General features: G+C 42.2%; 1 protein-coding gene across 1 annotated transcript in view; it reads right to left on the reverse strand.

Moving 5' to 3' along the window:
* Positions 1–3,409: 3,409 nt before the first annotated feature.
* The window catches only part of LRRIQ1 (leucine rich repeats and IQ motif containing 1), a 119,663-nt gene continuing 106,052 nt past the window's right edge, over positions 3,410–17,020 (reverse strand). Inside the window, exon 27 of the mRNA XM_063134706.1 lies at positions 3,410–3,685. Coding sequence (XP_062990776.1) covers positions 3,552–3,685 — 134 coding nt within the window. The 3' untranslated portion in view covers positions 3,410–3,551. The remainder of the gene's footprint in view (positions 3,686–17,020) is intronic.

Genomic DNA, 17,020 nt, shown 5'->3' on the forward strand with positions numbered 1-17,020 from the left:
TAAGCATATGGTCAGAGAACCTGACCATATCGTCCGACGGAGAGGAAGGGTCGTTCTCGTGAACCTCATCCTCCGGCGAGGGCATCGTTGGAGTTGCAGACACCCTCGATTCCGAGTCTGACGGGTAGTCTTGCTCAGGAGAAGACATAGTAACCACTTGTAACTGAAGTTGGTCTGTTGGTACCGTGGGAACTGCCTCGGTCGATGCCGAAGGTTGCATACGGTGTCGAGGAGTAGACACCCTCGATGCCTGATGGTCAGGCGATGCAGGTAATGGCAATCGGCACATCCTTGTCATAGGTGGCGGTTGCGCGTAGTAACCTTCCCGGGGACTCTCTCGATCCGGAAGGTAGTGCTGTGGACGGTATCGCTCCCATTCATAGTCTTCGTATCCCACGTGAGGATCGGAGTATCTGGAAGCTGCATCCCATTCACGGCGAGGTGTAAGTCTTGGCGACGGTTGAATTGGGATCAATCCCTGCAAAGTCTGAGGCCTTGTAGGTTGTTGAAAAGAAGCCGCTGACGCAGAATCTCTTATTTCGCCCTCCGAAAGACTGAGCGAGCGTGTCGGTACCGTGGCCATCGGCACCGACTGAGATCTCGATGCCGAGGGAGGCCTCGACATCGAAGCGATCGGAGCAATGGGAGGAGTAGAATGACTCCTAACCGCCTCAGGCGCTCGAGGAGACGCTAGGGTGGATCTCTCAGCGTCCCTCTTTTTCTTCTTCTTCTTCTTCTTCTCCAGCTCAGAAGAAGGCTGAGGAGTTCTGGCTTTCTTTGAAATCTTCTTTGCCATAGAACTCGTCAAAGACCGGCCAGGTGTGAGGGGTATCTGTGCCCTATGAACTCTGGCTTGCACCTCAGTGCTGCGGTCTGCTGGTTTGTCGGTAACGGACTTACGGATTGCCGTTTTTTCAGTAACGGACTTACCAACTGCCGTTTTTTCCATACTGGGAGCCTCAGTAGCCTTGAGAGCTTTCTCCCACAATATAGAGCGAAGTCTGTCGGCTCTATGCTTCCTAGTTTGTTTTGTGAACGACATACAGTGGTGGCAGGCTTCCACCACGTGTCCTTCTCCCAAACAAACGAGACAAAGGGAGTGCCCGTCCGTTGGAGGAAGTTTCGCTCCACACCGTACACACTTCCTAAACGGGGCTTTCGTTGCCATACGGGCCTCAGGCGACCGAAGTCGCTGAGAGAAAACTATCTACAATTAAATTTTTTTTTTTTTTTTTTTTATATAGAAAAGAAAGAAGAATTAGGAAGAGAATGAAGAATGAGGAGATTGAAGAAAGAAATGAGTAAGTTAACTAGAAAAACGCTAGAGGTTCGGTTAAGCTGGTCTATGCACGATGGCGGACGACGAAGAACTGAGGTAAGGGCGGGAACCCCATGGACATGCGCGGTAGCGTGGGGGAGGGGTTCCCGCCAAAAACGTTCCACTCAGCTATAGTAGGTTCCGGTCTGGTCTCTGCGCAGGCGCAAAGCCCATATGTGTGATGCATAGAGACCACGAAGAAGAACCACCTATTTGGAAACAACTTCCACTGGGGACAAAAACCACTTTCAAGCAATATTCCAACCACAAATACATAGAGCTCAGCTATGTCAGTGTGCTTTGGCTTGTTGCCATAACGGGTTTAGGATTGAGATGTGACAATCATACTCTCAGTCATGTATCCACCATTTCCACTTAAGTAGCCTCTTGAAGCTCACTTAAGTTGATGACAGAAGTCTACCAGATTTTCCCCCTCACCCAAGAAGTTCATAGTCTCACCTTTTATTCTCACATAAACCCTGTATAAATGGTTAAAGGTCTTCCAGTAAGCTTTGTGGATGAGTGGAAATTTTAACCTAAGTCTCCATAGTTGAAATCCCACACCCCACTCAACCATTACAGTGGGTAGCATCTTGAAGTAGGACTAATATTTATCCAGAACAGCATAACCTGTATCAGGGATTGACCTGGCCAGTCCAGGTCTGAAATCCATTTAAGATGGGAATACTTGGACATCTACCTATTCACATCCAGATCCATTTCACGACTGATAAGATCCTCCAATGGAATTTATTTCTAAGTGAGTATGTTTAGGATCTTCTTAAATCTAAGGATAGGGCAGGTAAGTCTGACAGCTGAGGCCATCTGTTTAGCTGCATTTTCATTAAAAAGAAAAAAAAGAATCATGTCTCATTAAAATACAGATTGTAATTCAACATGAAGTCTTTGTGCATGGCAAGATGATTGTGAAGATTTCTATAGATCATAGACATGGCCATAAAATATCTCAGATGTCCCTTCAGTATCTATACTGCTATGGCTTTCCCTGCAGTTGGCCCCAGACAAAGAAAAACAGTTTCAATCCATATTAATCTGAAGACATTAACGAAAACAGACAACATGATGGGCACTGTACTGTGTCAGGGAATGTATAATACGCTCCAAACACAGCCGCAACATATGAATAAATCTTTTTTTTTATTGATCAAAGTGTCGGGTTCTCTTAGCTTTTCGATCTCAAAAAGTACTTCCAAGAGGGTCAAGGCTCCAGGGGGGACAGAATCACACAAAAGCAAATAGAAGAGTTTAAAATCAAACAGTTGTTTCCCCACATTCCATCAGCAATTTGTACCATCATAACCAAAACATTATTTCAGTTAGGATGGCATATATGCATTGAGCCAATGTATTAATGTAATTGATATCAGTGGAATGGAAGTGTTAGTGAGGCTGCAAAAAGTTGACTCTTACTGAAACAGAGAAGCGATAGGCTGGAAGAAAATCATTGCATGATGTTTAACAGTTATACTTTAATTTTGAATATATATATATATATATATATATATATATATAGCAGACCTGAAAGGTAAGAAGACTGCCAGAGTACTACAGAATGGTAAACATAATTTAGTATTGTGAAACAGATCTTAATATCACATTACAGAATTTTAATGTGCTGTGAATTTTAATGTGCAACTGTTTAGTTGAATTTGAAGCATTGCTACACAAAACATATTTACATCATTAATATGTTTGGGGAAAGATGAAAATTCCACATTTTACTTTTTAACAGTCATACATTCTAATCTACAAAGCAGCTAAGCAATGCATTGAGATTTGGGCAAGTTGATTTTGATAGTCATTTTTTGCGTGATTGAGATGTATATAGAACATTTTAGTTCAACTTTAGTGGATCAGGCCATCTCAATCATACACCATTGCAAAATCAGAAACCTTTATTGTATGTATTCATTCAAATTTGTTCTTCTGGTTTTGCAAATCACCTTTAAATAACTGCAGGCATGTTTTTTGCATCTAAAACCATAAGGCAAAAAATAAATTTCAGATACAAATAATATTATTTCTTTGACATTTATAACACAACTTTGCCAAAAAGTGAAAAGGTGGAAAATCATGCAGAACAAAATAAAATACAGCATACATGATGATGCTTAGGAACTTTGCATCTGTGGAATCTGAAAATGATGGCAATTCACAGGCTGGCTGAAAAGAAACAGCTCTCCATATGTTTTAAATGCTGAATTTCCAACTACTATTTCAAAGGTTTTGCTTTCTTTTTGCCACTTCCCCATCCACCGCTGAGCTGAACCGGATGGTCTCGAAATGATATCCGTTCTTTATGTGAGGGGCCCAAATGTGATCTCTCAGGTGCAGGTGCATCCTTTTCTACACAAGCAGAAATTGGTATTAAAATGCCATTGCTCAAATCTAGCCAACTCTTTTTAAAGTTAATAGGAAAGTAGCGGCCTCTCAAGATGCCCTAATTTTATTACTTAGTTCATAATTTAAAATGTTTCAGCAGAATATCGAAACTACATTTAAGCCATTAGCTGATTAAAATACTTGGATCTCAATGGCAATTTTGGATATTTAATATGTGTGTGAAACACACAGACAGACACATACTTCTTTTGACTAAATGCAGATTAAACTTTCATTGGCTAGGAAATCATATTAAACTCATTGGCTGAAAGAAGAGATGTACAGGGTGACAACAGTATGATTACCACTGACTACTCTTCCATACAGGAACACCTCTGATGAAACAAACACATTTTTAATACACAGTTAATGCATCCATAAATTACGCTGATAATACATGAACATTTACATGCTATTATAAAAGTAACAAATTTTATGGTAATTTCAGTGGGACTCAATTCCAAAGAAGAATGCTTAAGATCAACTTCTTAGGAATAACAGAAGCAAAATGAAAATCACACACACACACACACACACACACACACACTCACACACACACACACACACACACACACACACACACACTCACTCACTCACTCACATATAGGTACTTGTTGTTTTCTATTGTGTCCAATTATTTCCTTGTAATTTACACAACATATATATTTCATGCACACACAAATGACCGAGAGAGATCACTTTCATAGCTTCTGACATCTTTTAACCACATGAAGAAAATTCCAGATGATTTATAGGTCCAACTGGTTACTATTTCAACTCTTCAGCCCAACATACGCTGGCCAGACTTCCACCCAATGAAATACAGAAAGAGTTCTGCCACTTATTCCAATGAACAAGACAAGGGGAAAATTAACCTAGATATGGAAATATGCAATTGTATTCAAATCTGAAGTCTTCAAAGGTAACTATAAATATCTAGTTGTCAATAGCACCCACAAAAGCAGCTGAGTACTGCAGACCTCTACGTATGACTAATGGCCTGACCCACACTAAACAGCCACTATATGAAGACCACTGGAAAACGTTGGGGTGACATGGGGAGAAAATCCCTGGTCTGCATAGCAAAGCATTGCACGCAAATGGCTTGCCACATGAAGAAAGCTGCCAAGGAGAACAATTCAAAGCAGCCTCTGTTTGGCAGCTGCTTTGTGCGTCTGGGCCCTTTAAGCTTCTGCCTACAATGGAGATGTGTGCATGAATAGCTTCCAGGACGGTCTATACACAACACGTCATCATGCACAAAGCACGTTAAATTCAAAGTGGTGCCTGAAATAGAATTGTACATCTCCTTCCATTGGCTAGACAACCATTGCTTGAAACCGGAGGTGAGGTGGGAGAGGATGGCATATACCTGTGGCTTATAACCCCCATCAGCCCTAGCCAAAATAGCCAATTGTGAAGGATGATGGGAAGTGTAGGCCAAAACATCTGGAGGGCCAGAAGTTGCCCACATCTGCTCTAACTGCTCTTCAAACTAGAAACATGGCTACTGACAAAAAATCAGCCACTCTATGCTGGAAATTTTAAACAAACTCACTGTATAAACCAGGATGGACATACCTCATGCCGGGAAATTCCAGGTAATTAAGGCACAACTAGAGATTATATATATAATGTTTATTTTATTTATTATTACATTTATATCCCAGCTTTTTTCTTCTTCCAAGAAACCCAAGGCAATTTATATAATCCTCTTCTCCAGGTCATCCTCAAAAGAACCTGTGAGGTAGGTTAGGCTGAGTCAGTGACTGGCTCAAAGTCACCCAGCCAGCTTCATGGCTGACTGAGGACTAGAACCTGGCTCTCCTGAGTCCGGGTCCAACACTCTAACCACGACACCACACTGACTCTTCTTTGCTGTTAAGTAACATCAGGAGGGTGTTTTTTGAGCAGCAGTGGTATGGGGGAAGGGATTGCTCAACTCTTTTCCTGCCCACTGCTTTGCACCACCAGGGGTGGGTGTGGGTGTTCGAGAATCATGTTTTATCTTGCAAAAGCAAGCCTGGAAGCTAGTGAGGAGAAAGGCAGCACTGAGTGGGTTTTTTCACGGGAAAAGGACTGGTAAGGAAAGGATGACGCATGTCTTCCTACAGAGGCCTTTTTGTTTTCTTTTGTTTTGTTTTAACCTCATGGCTTGCATTCTGCCCAGATGTAATTCTCACCTCCACACATTATGTCATTATAATGTAAAATCATATTGTAATATTTGTATGATGTGGTTTGTGAATTTTGTGAACCGTCCAGAGAGCTTTGGCTATTGGGCAGAATAGAAATGAAATTAATCATAATCATAATAGACTCCAGCAAACTGATTTCCTTTCTCTCTTCCTTCCTTTCTTTTCGTCCCTGGGCCCGTCACCTCCTACATTCCATAGGACAACTTCCCAACTTGAGACTTAATTGCTAGACTCACACACTATGCCCAATGTTTGACCCCTTTGGACTAGAGGCATTCAACGTTTTCAGCCTTGAGGGCCACATCTGTTGTAAGCAGGGGCTGGGGCAAAAATCGTGGGAGTGGGCAGGAGGCTTTAACTTCCACACCATCTTAGTGATCTTGTGCCAGGTCACTGGGATGGGGTATGCTTGCCCTCATGCCAGTGATCCTATTTAAAATTGCTAAAGTGGGCAGGCTTTGGGGTCACTGAGGAAGGGGGAGGCTGATGCATCTCCCCCCGTGACCCTGAATGGGAGTAATGCTTCCTTACTGACATTAGAGGCACAGAAGCAGCAAGATTGATTGGTTGCAGCTGGGGTTTGGGGGTGGGGCGGGGAGGTTGTGCTTTCCTACTGTAGACACTTTGCTCTCCACTCTGTATAGGAGTAAGGGCTGCACAGCAAAAACCATGAAGAAATTCAGATTTCTAGCACAGCTGTGACTGAGCAGTAATATGCCCCTCTAAACAAAAGGTACTAGCAAAGGCAGGAGTTCTTAATTCACCTCAACATAAGAGAGCTAAATGTCAGTAGGGGCTGAGGTTTGCATGTATGCCCTGCCTCAATGACTTCTTTGTGTGTGCATGTGTGGCTCTTCTTTCATCTTTTAATGTGATCTTGAATGTTCATATTAAACACCTTATCTTCAGGCAATGAGATGAGTTACCCTAGGTCAGTGGTAGGAAGCCTGTTTTCAATGGAGGGCCACATTCCCTCAGGGGAAAGTGATAGTGGGCAACATTTTGGAGGCAAGCAGAGACAAAGCCAGAAGTGGGCAGGGCACCCCTTCTCTCTCTGCCACCTCTGTCTGTCTGTCTGTCTCTCTCTCTCTCTCTCTCTGGCCTTAGCTAGACCTAAGGATTATCCCAGGCAAATGGAGGGGGTCGTCCCTGCCTGCTCCTGGGATCTCCTGTATGTCATTTGGATGCCCAGGGATGATCCTGGGACAATCCCGGGATATAGGCCTGGTCTAGCCATGGCCTGCCTCCCTCTCTCCCTCTCTCTCTCTGTGTCTGTCTTCCTCCCTCTCATCATCCATACATTTTCTCTATCCTTACACAAAAACTTTATACCCCATCCATTTAATAATAATAATAATAATAATAATAATAATAATAATAATAATGATGTATTTATTTCTTACCCACCTCTCCCTTTGGATCGAGGCGGGGAACAACATTAGAACAGGAATCAATACATCTTAAAAGTTCTTGATTTTTCATTGATCTGGATAGGCCTGCCGGAAAAGGCTAGTCTTTAAGGCTGCCTTAAAATCACACAGAGAGTTAATTTTATGAATCTCCTCCGGCAGGCCATTCCACAATTCCATTTATCTTGTCCCCATCCCTCTCTCATGCAAACACAATCCCATTCATCCATACACACACACAAACATACCCTGTTCACCCTCAGACAAGTGAACCGCCCAGGGAGCTTCAGCTATTGGGTAGTATAAAAATGCAATAAATAAATAAATAAATAAATAAATAACCATGCACCTCTCTCAGGCAGGCAGGCAGGCAGAACTATGGATCACAGAGGTGAAGAGAGAGAGAGAGAGAGAGAGAGAGAGAGAGAGAGAGAGAGAGAGAGAGAGAGAGAGAAGCAGTGGCTGCAGCAATGAAAAGAGAAAAACTGGGAGACAGGCAGTTAGGGGTAGGTTTGACCTCAGAAACCCAACCACAGAATATGGCACCTAGAGCATATTCCTAGCCACTGTACTCCTTGGTCAGGCTCATGCATGAACCTGGAGTCTCTTGTTCTCCTTGTGGTAGCTACTACTTCTCTCTCTCTCTCTCTCTTTCATGCTCTGTGGTTCCCCTTGCCTGCCTGAGAAAGAGAGAAGACCAGTGTCTTGTTTGCCAAGGCAGAGGGGAGTAGCAGAGTTGAGGAAAAGGGCCAGGGACAGAGAGAGTGGAGAGGTGGTGGGCTGGATCCAAAGGCTTACTGGGTAGTACATAGCTTGAAGGCTGGAGGTTCCTTATCCCTGCTCTAGAATTTTCTTATCTATATACCCTTAACATTTTTCAAGTCCTGGACACTCATAGGGTCTTAAAGCTCCCAGGGCTGGGTTTTTTTTTTTTACAAACTTATATTCTTCTGCATACCTAGGGAGTCCTTGAAGGATGTGGAAATCAGTACTTTGCTTTTGAGTGGCCTCATTTTGCTGATAGGCACTTGACCACCCAAATTAGCTATTAGAGGGAATGTGTAATTTCAATGTAATTTTATACATTAAATTAGGAAAACATGCGTCTTTCCATATGGAAACATACCACAGGGAGCTGCAGCCAATTGGAAGTTCACAGAGATGTTTACCTCTATCATATGCATATTTTACAACATGTGTTTTGTTACATTTTTAGTGTATACAATATGGCTACTATGAAGTGGATATTACATCGAGATATATGTGCCTATAGCTAAAATCATCCGAGGCGTCTGAAACACACCAATGGCAATTCTCTATTATGTGTGTTTAGTGCAATTTAGTATTAAATCAGAAGAAATGAAAAAGGGCAGCAAAAGAAAGCTGGTTCAAAGATTTTAATACTTTGGCCCCATTCCAGCTAAATTTAGTCATGACTAAATCCCATTGAAATTCACTAGTTGTATATTTAGTTTTATTGCTTTCAATGGTACAGACTAGGATACAGGAAATCTGTGATCAAGATCTCATGCATTTGTTTAAAAGTTAAAAGCAGCTGAGTGAAGCATACCAGGGCCATAGCACTGAGGGCAGCGGGGAAGAAGCGGGAACCCTTTCTCCCTGCCCCATTTCCCCAATTTAAATCAGATGTGCCTTAGGTTGCTAAATCAGTCCTGCTGCATCAACCTCAATGGAAACTGCTCCTTGCACTCCAGCTAGTCTTCAGAAAAGAAAGCTCCCATTGGCGCTAATGGGCGCTTTTTTCCCTTTAAGGCTAACTGTAGTTCAGTGGCAGCAATTTATCAAAGATCGTGGCTGGTGAGGAAAGGGTTAATCTCTCTTCCCCATATATGTGGTCCTAACGAAGTCAGCCCCCACCACACAGCCAGGTTGTTGTTTTAAATTTCCTTGCTTGACATGGCTTCGAGTCACACAATTAAAGGTGGAATCCTATGCATGTTTAAACAAAATCAAGTCCTACATCTCCCAGCATTCCCCAGCCAATATGGCTGGTTGAGGAATGCTGGGAAAATAGGATTTGTTTCTGTCTAAACATGCATAGGATTGCACCCTAAGGCAAAGTGTAGTTTGACCTTATGAGTAACGAAACTATATTTATGTCTGTAAACTCTATAAGCCTGCTTTTTTTAAACAGATATTGTGAAATCCAGATCCTAAACCCATGACATGAAGTTGTGCTTAAAACCATAACCACAGTATCAAAGAAACAAATAGATCACTGTCCATCCTAGGATTTCCTTTCGTTGACTGGCCATTGGTAGTGTTAATTGGGAGAAATATTCAGGTTAGCTGTAAGGTACTGAAAGTTTTTGTTAAGCAGCTCAAAGCCATACTGTTTGGTTAATCAGCAATAACTCTGGACTTATAATGAACTCTTTTCATTAAAATTGTAAGTACCAGATAAGAAACTCCATTCTAAGAACAACACTGATGCTAATTCAGTTATGTCTTTGGTGAGGTTTCTAATTAAGCCAAGTGAGAAAACAACATTACTGGGTTTGTCTGTTTCCCTAACTGAAGGCATAACTTTAAGGCTGGAAAATTATGTTGGGGGGGAAAAGTGGGGGAAGGAATAGCATCAGGGTCTTTGAAACTGCTATTTTCTTGTGAAAGAGTCAATTCCTCCTTTGTGTTTAGACTGAAAAAAGAGCTTAAGGCTATTGTTTCTGTACGACATCCTTGATCCAATATTTGTCATTACAGGTTGCTGCCTATACTAAATGTTGAAAGGGTATGGAATTGTTTCTTTGTCTACCTTTATGAAACCAATTTTCTTTTCTTTCTTGTTTCCAACTAAATATTTGTGCCTCTGGAACTGTTTGGAACTGTTTCCTTTTATCAAAGATATTGTTCTGAAGTGGGTTGGCAGATCTGCTATGGAAGATTAGGTCAAAAGTGCTGCAAGATAACCGGTTAAACTCTACGGCCATAGGACGCCACCCATGATCAGCATTTCCTGTGAAACCATAATTGAAATGAATGAAATTTGTGCAAGAGAACAGCTATGCTCCGAGCATCCATTCATTCTAACATGGCTTGCAGAGGAGAAAATCCTGCTAGACTGCATCTAGAGCTTTGTATCAAGACTGAGAGAGAGAATATGAGTAGAGGACAGGATCTTCAAAACATGATTTTCTTTTGATTAAAAAAGTAATCAATATGGTTACTTCTGTTTATTAAATCTACAACCGTAGCACAGACACCCACTATTTAGCCTTTTCTGAATGCAGTTCACATTACTCTCAAATAAAAGATGCATTTCTGGAAGAAAAGCTGAATTTTCTTGGCCCATTCTAGAGACAAAATATATGGTGAGCCTCTTTGCATGTGGTCGGAGGCTTCTGGTGCAACGGGGCATCAGTGATATCACTATCCCCTCATTGCAGCACTATTTTAAAACAGAGTTTGTTTTTTAAACACTCATTCTGAAAGAGAAAAGTTTCCATAGGAGGTTTGTTTATTTTTCTCACTAGCGTTTCCCCCAATGGCTTATCTGAAGCAGAGCAGAGTGTCCTCAGTGCAGGCAGGGGGAATGAAGATGTACAGAGGGGTACCTAAGAGGTGACCAGAGAGAGCGATTCAGAGACCATTAGCACAAGAATGATTCAATCACAGAATAAAAGACAGGCAAGTGAGGCAGTGAGTGCAGAGAAGGTTCTTTTATAGGGCAAAGGAGGGCAGAGCACTGCCAGTCAGACTCCATGACACCCATATACCCTGTGTATTTCCCTCTATCTCTTTTTCTCTCTCCAGTTCGCTGATCCTGCCAGCCGTTTTTGCTTTATTTAGATTTAGCTGTGCTACCGCTGTACTCCTGCCTGCTGCTGGCTTCACTCTATCTTCCTCCAGTAGCCTGGTAGCTTCATTTTGATGAACTGAACATGTGCAGTTGCTGCACATGGGCATCTTGTTCAATTCAGCAATGGCAAATTTCCTAGAGGGCACCTGGAGGAAACAATTCCCCTGTAAAAGCCTGAAAGTATTTTAAAAGAAACAGAAATTCACTCATAGTTCTTTGGGGACCGGAGGGTCCATCCCATTAAGTTGCTCCATGGGCGTTGCTGCTAGTGCACTAACCAATCCGGCATGGCACTAAGAAAACACCCACCCCATGGGGTTGCTCAGCAGCCAGTAGTACCGCAGGTTGCCAGGTGATAGTCTGCAGCAGAGAAAGTGACTTTTGGAAAGAGAGCTGAGGTGAGGTGAGGAAAATAATAATAAAAAACACACCACCACCAATCATAGCTATTTCCCCGCATTAGGAGAGTGGTGGTGGTTGGTTGGTTAAACACTCTGTCCTGCTTTTTTCTAGTTTCCAAATGCACTCTGCTGGGATGCTTTATTTTATTCTGTAATTATTACTACTACTACTACTAATAATAATAATGATAGCCAGCATTTTAATTTAGTTTTTGATCATTCAAAGCATTTATTCTATATAGGCTCAATAATCCTGACAGCAACCCTGTAAGTATGATTGGCTCCATTTTGTAGAAGGGATGCGGATATGAGGCTGAGCACTGGTGCAGTTAGCTAATCTTACACTCTGGTCTTGGGGGACATTACAGATGGCTATACATATTCATTCACTTCCAAATATTTTTGCCATTCTTTTGTGGCTCACTTGCTTGTCCAGTCACTGTGTGCCTTGGGTCGAACAAATCAGGCAAACGAAGTCAACAGCAACAACAAAAGCCCTGCTCTGAAATGGGCTTTTGTTGTTATTGTTGTTGACTTGTTTGACTGATTTGTGTGTGCCTTGAGCATACTAGGTCTGAAAACTGTTTCAGCTCTGAAATGCCGGCCTCTTTAAAAGAGGCGGTAATTAGACCACTCCTGAAGAAGCCTAATCTGGACCCGGAAGATGTTAACAACTACAGGCCGGTGGCTAATATCCCTTTCCTGGGCAAGGTGCTTGAGCGGGTGGTTGCAGGACAACTCCAGGCACTCTTGAATGAAACGGATTATCTAGATCCATTTCAATCGGGTTTCAGGCCTGGTTTTGGAACAGAAACTGCCTTGGTCGCCCTGTGGGATGACCTCTGTCGGGAGAGAGACAGGGGGAGTGCGACCCTGTTGGTTCTCCTAGACCTCTCAGCGGCCTTCGATACCATCGACCATGGTATCCTTCTGGATAGGTTGTCTGAGCTGGGAGTTGGAGGTACTGCATTGCAGTGGTTCCGCTCCTACTTGGATGGCCGATTCCAGAAGGTGGTGCTGGGGGATTATTGCTCTGTGCCGTGGCTCCTAAGCCATGGGGTTCCGCAGGGCTCTATTTTATCCCCTATGCTGTTTAACATATACATGAAGCCGCTGGGGGAGGTTATCCGGAGATGTGGACTGAGGTGTCATCAATATGCGGATGACACCCAGCTCTACCTTTCCTTTTCATCAAACCCAGGTGAGGCAGTGACTGTTCTGAACCAGTGCCTGGGCACGGTAATGGACTGGATGAGGGCTAACAAACTGAGACTCAATCCAGACAAGACGGAGGTACTGTTAGCGGGTGGTTCATTTGTCCGGCGAGGTGATGTTTGCCCTGTCCTGGACGGGGTTGCACTCTCCCTAAAGGATCGGGTCCGTAGTTTGGGGGTGCTCTTCGATCCAGAACTGTCACTTGAGGCACAGGTGAACTCAGTGGCAAAGAGCACCTTTTATCAGCTTAGGCTGATATACCAACTGCGCCCTTATCTGGACAGTGATAGCCTAGCTACAGTTATCCATGCTCTGATAACCTCTCGTTTGGATTACTGCAATGCGTTATACGTGGGGCTGCCTTTGAAAACGGTCCGGAAGCTTCAGCTGGTACAAAACAGGGCAGCCCGTTTACTAACAGGGACTGGCTGGCGAGATCACATTACGCCAGTCCTTTTACAACTTCATTGGCTGCCAGTCCAGGTCCGGGCCCGATTCAAAGTGCTGGTATTGACATTTAAAGCCCTAAACGGTTTGGGGCCAGGTTATTTGAAGGAACGCCTCCTCCCATATGTACCTACCCGGACCTTAAGATCATCTACAGGGGCCCTTCTCCGTGAGCCCCTGCCAAAGGAAGTGAGGCAGGTGGCTACTAGGAGGAGGGCTTTCTCCGCTGTGGCACCCCGGTTGTGGAATGAGCTCCCCAGAGAGGTCCGCCTGGCGCCTACACTGTACTCCTTTCGTCGCCAGCTGAAGACCTTTTTATTCACTCAGTATTTTAACACTTAATTTTAACTTAAATTTAAATTATACTGTTTTAACTCTGTATTTTAACCTTATATCAATTTTGCTGCGTGGTTTTATCCTGGTTGTGCTTTTTATATTGTATTTTGTATTTGTATTTTTAACTTGTTGGTTGTTTTGTGATGATTTTGATTTTTGTGAACCGCCCAGAGAGCTTCGGCTATTGGGCGGTATAAAAATGTAATAAATAAATAAATAAATAAAAATAATAAATAAATGGGTGCTTGCCGCTGATTTTGGCTGACTTTTGTTGCTGTTGAGTGAATATTGATTTCAATGCTTCAAGGAGGATCCCAATCTGTGGAATTCCCCATTCCTGGGAAAGCTGCATGCATTGAATGCTGATGAGTTTTTGCAGGTGAGGAGGATGGGGAGAAAACAACTAGACTGAGTTGGCTCTGCCTGCAGGGAACTCCCCTGTCCCCACCCTGCACCGCAGCCATCCCATCCCAAAGGCTGAACTTCTATGAGTTACCCTTAGAGACTGCTATGGCCATCAAATGATCTTGAGTTAACTATTGAAAATGTAGTTGCTTATTCAGCAGATAATGCTGCCATAAATTATAGGGTAAAGGCATTTGTATTTCACATACTGTGATCCATCAGATAAATGTTTTATTTCACGCTCATCGCTGGGCACTCACAGATTTTCACGGGTCCCTTTCACGATGTTGTCTGCTTCCTGCGCACGCCCACCTGTTCTAGCCTTCTTTGCACAACAACAACAAAAAAACACCCCAGTAAGTCTGACTTATTTTTAAAGATGGAAGTTGCCGCTATCTCCTGCTGTGTGCAGGAGAAGCAGCGGGATCAAAACGGCCCACTGAATGGGCCACTTGCAAGTTGTTTGCTTTCTCTTTCAAAAGAAGAAGTAATGAGGGACAAATGCATGGGTAGAGAAGCAACGATGAGCAAATATTTATTTATTTATTTATTACATTTCTATACCGCCCAATAGCTGAAGCTCTCTGTGCGGTTCACAAAAATATGATTTCCCCGAGTGATGATGCTCACTGAAAACACAAGAGTTTGTGTGGAGTTCTCCTGGATCCTGTGTTTGCCAAACTCAATTATAAGTTTATCCATTATAGGATAGGAGGAGTATGTGTGGAATTTCTCATTGGCACTCAATCCCGAGTCAGTATTATCCATGCCAACTTCATAAAAAACAACAACACAGATTCTCAGTCATTTACCTTGTGTAAATAGCTAATTAGCTAATGGCTAGGCAAGACTTTCAGAGCTTAGCCATGCCAAATTTTGTTAAGGATGGGTGTAGCCATATGTCCTGTCCTAATTTGTCAGTGTTTCAAACCGTTTGAAAATTGATAGGGGGGGGAAAGAAAGAAAACTACTTGCCAATTCCTCCACCCCCACCTTAGAGACAAGAGATGAGACTTCTCTGGGCCACTGTTAGGAACATTACAGATCAGCTCTGCTACAGTATGTAAGAGCAATTGATAACAACAGAACAAGTCAGGAGAAGGATAGAAAAGTCTCAGTACCTTTAAATGAAAAGATAGGAGAGCGAGTGTGTGGGGGAGCGGAGAGTGGAGGATCTAGGGACTCTGAACTATTGTTTCAGGGTTCCCTACACATAGTCTGGAGGCTAGAATTTTCCCAGGGTTGTGCCCAACTAAACCAAAGTAATACACATGGTACCCCTGTGTACAGATCTATTATTATAGGACCTGTACAGTGTAAATATTTATCTATAGATCTATCTTTGAGGTTTATGATTATGAGAATGCCTAAGGCCTACAAAGTCTTTAATCCAACCTTGGCTCTGGGTCTAACCCCTTTGCTATTTCCAGAACTGGCCTGAAATATCCTGGGTCTATTTCCAGAAATACATCCTAGTGGAACCCAAGATCCTGGATTTTGGGTGATGTAGAATTCCAATACAACTCTAGTTGTTTCTCGTACCCTTTCAAATTGGATGAGGGCTGAGACTCATTGAAATCAATGGAATTTACTAACATGTGTGTTTAGTACGGGGATGTAAAATTGTGTGACTGCTACTGGAATAAAGGGCTTGCTAGTCATTTAGGTGACTATAGGTTATTTCCCCCCCTCTTACCATTCAAAACAACATTCTGACACAGTGTTTAAAGTATCCACATGTAGAAAACAATCACTGAATTCAATATCTGCTGAAAAGACTTCCTAAATTTGGAAATGAATACTCATTTTCCAAGCAGTAAGTTCTTTTCTATTTAATCTGTTTTCTTTGCTAATGATTTGTTCTGGACTCTTTCTCTCTCTTTGACTAAATCCTCTATTCTTTTACAGATGTCAAAGTTGACATATACTCTGTTTTGTTAAGTAATGCCATATAGGAAATACTTGGAATCGTTAACAAAGAGAGAGGGGAGGGGGAGCCTTTGCAAATCAGTGGACTGATATGCCAGAAAGTCTGCTAAGACGTCATAGAATTTTCACTGGCATATCTAGCACTGTGTGACTTGATTTATAATTCATACCAAAGCCCTTACCATATTGTATTACTTAACAGCAAATACAGCATAGAGAGAGAAAAATCAACAGTTTAATGAAAGTGACCAGAACGAATCCTTAGCAGCAAAACTGTTTGGATCAATTTGAAATTTTATGCAATAAGCTGAGTTCAGAAGGTCTGGGTTGAAATAACTGGTACAGTTATTTTTAAAATATTGTTTCTTGGATCTATACTGAAATTCTTTATTCTAAATATTGAACGTACAATTTTAATAATTTTCAAAAATAAATTATCACATGTAGAGTGATACAAGTCAGTGAAAGGATTGCAAATGAAAGCTTCCTTAAACAGAAGTTAGGCTCTACAACTGTAAACCTATTATACAGAACTGCAGGCACATAAAAATTCATAGCAGAGGATCGGGCTCAGAGGAAGCATATTGTCTGGGCCTAGTTCCCCCACTCTTTGCAATCATTTAGCTAGTGAAGAGGCAGCCAAAAGGATCTGTTGGTAAGAGGAAATTAGCCTTGGAGGATGCTCCATTTGCCTTAAGAAAGAGAGAAAGGTATTGGAATTGGAATTCATAGAATTTATATGTATATATTTTAATTTAAACAGTGTGCCTTTCTACAGGTACAAGTACAGTGCGTGACAGATTTAGAATTTCTGCTCTTTTACACTTACAGAAAAAAAGTTAAAAATACTGTAGTACTTTGCATTATTATGAAAACGTGATTTGGACAATGACTGTCCCATGCAGTGCAATCCTAGGCACATTTACTCAGGAAAAAAAGTGCAGTGTGTTCAATGGGGCTTTTTTCATAGACATTGTGCATAGGATTGTAGTCATCATAATTTCAGATCATCATCAATAAGCCTGGATAAAATAAAAAAAGCAAGTTTGGATTTGTCTTTCTTGAACCACAGGTCTGAATGCCACATGGCAAACGTCTTTTGAAACTAAGGGGACTTCCATTAAGGAATTAATATTTGG

Source organism: Elgaria multicarinata, chromosome 9, assembly GCF_023053635.1.
Source record: "Elgaria multicarinata webbii isolate HBS135686 ecotype San Diego chromosome 9, rElgMul1.1.pri, whole genome shotgun sequence".
NCBI lineage: Eukaryota > Metazoa > Chordata > Lepidosauria > Squamata > Anguidae > Elgaria > Elgaria multicarinata.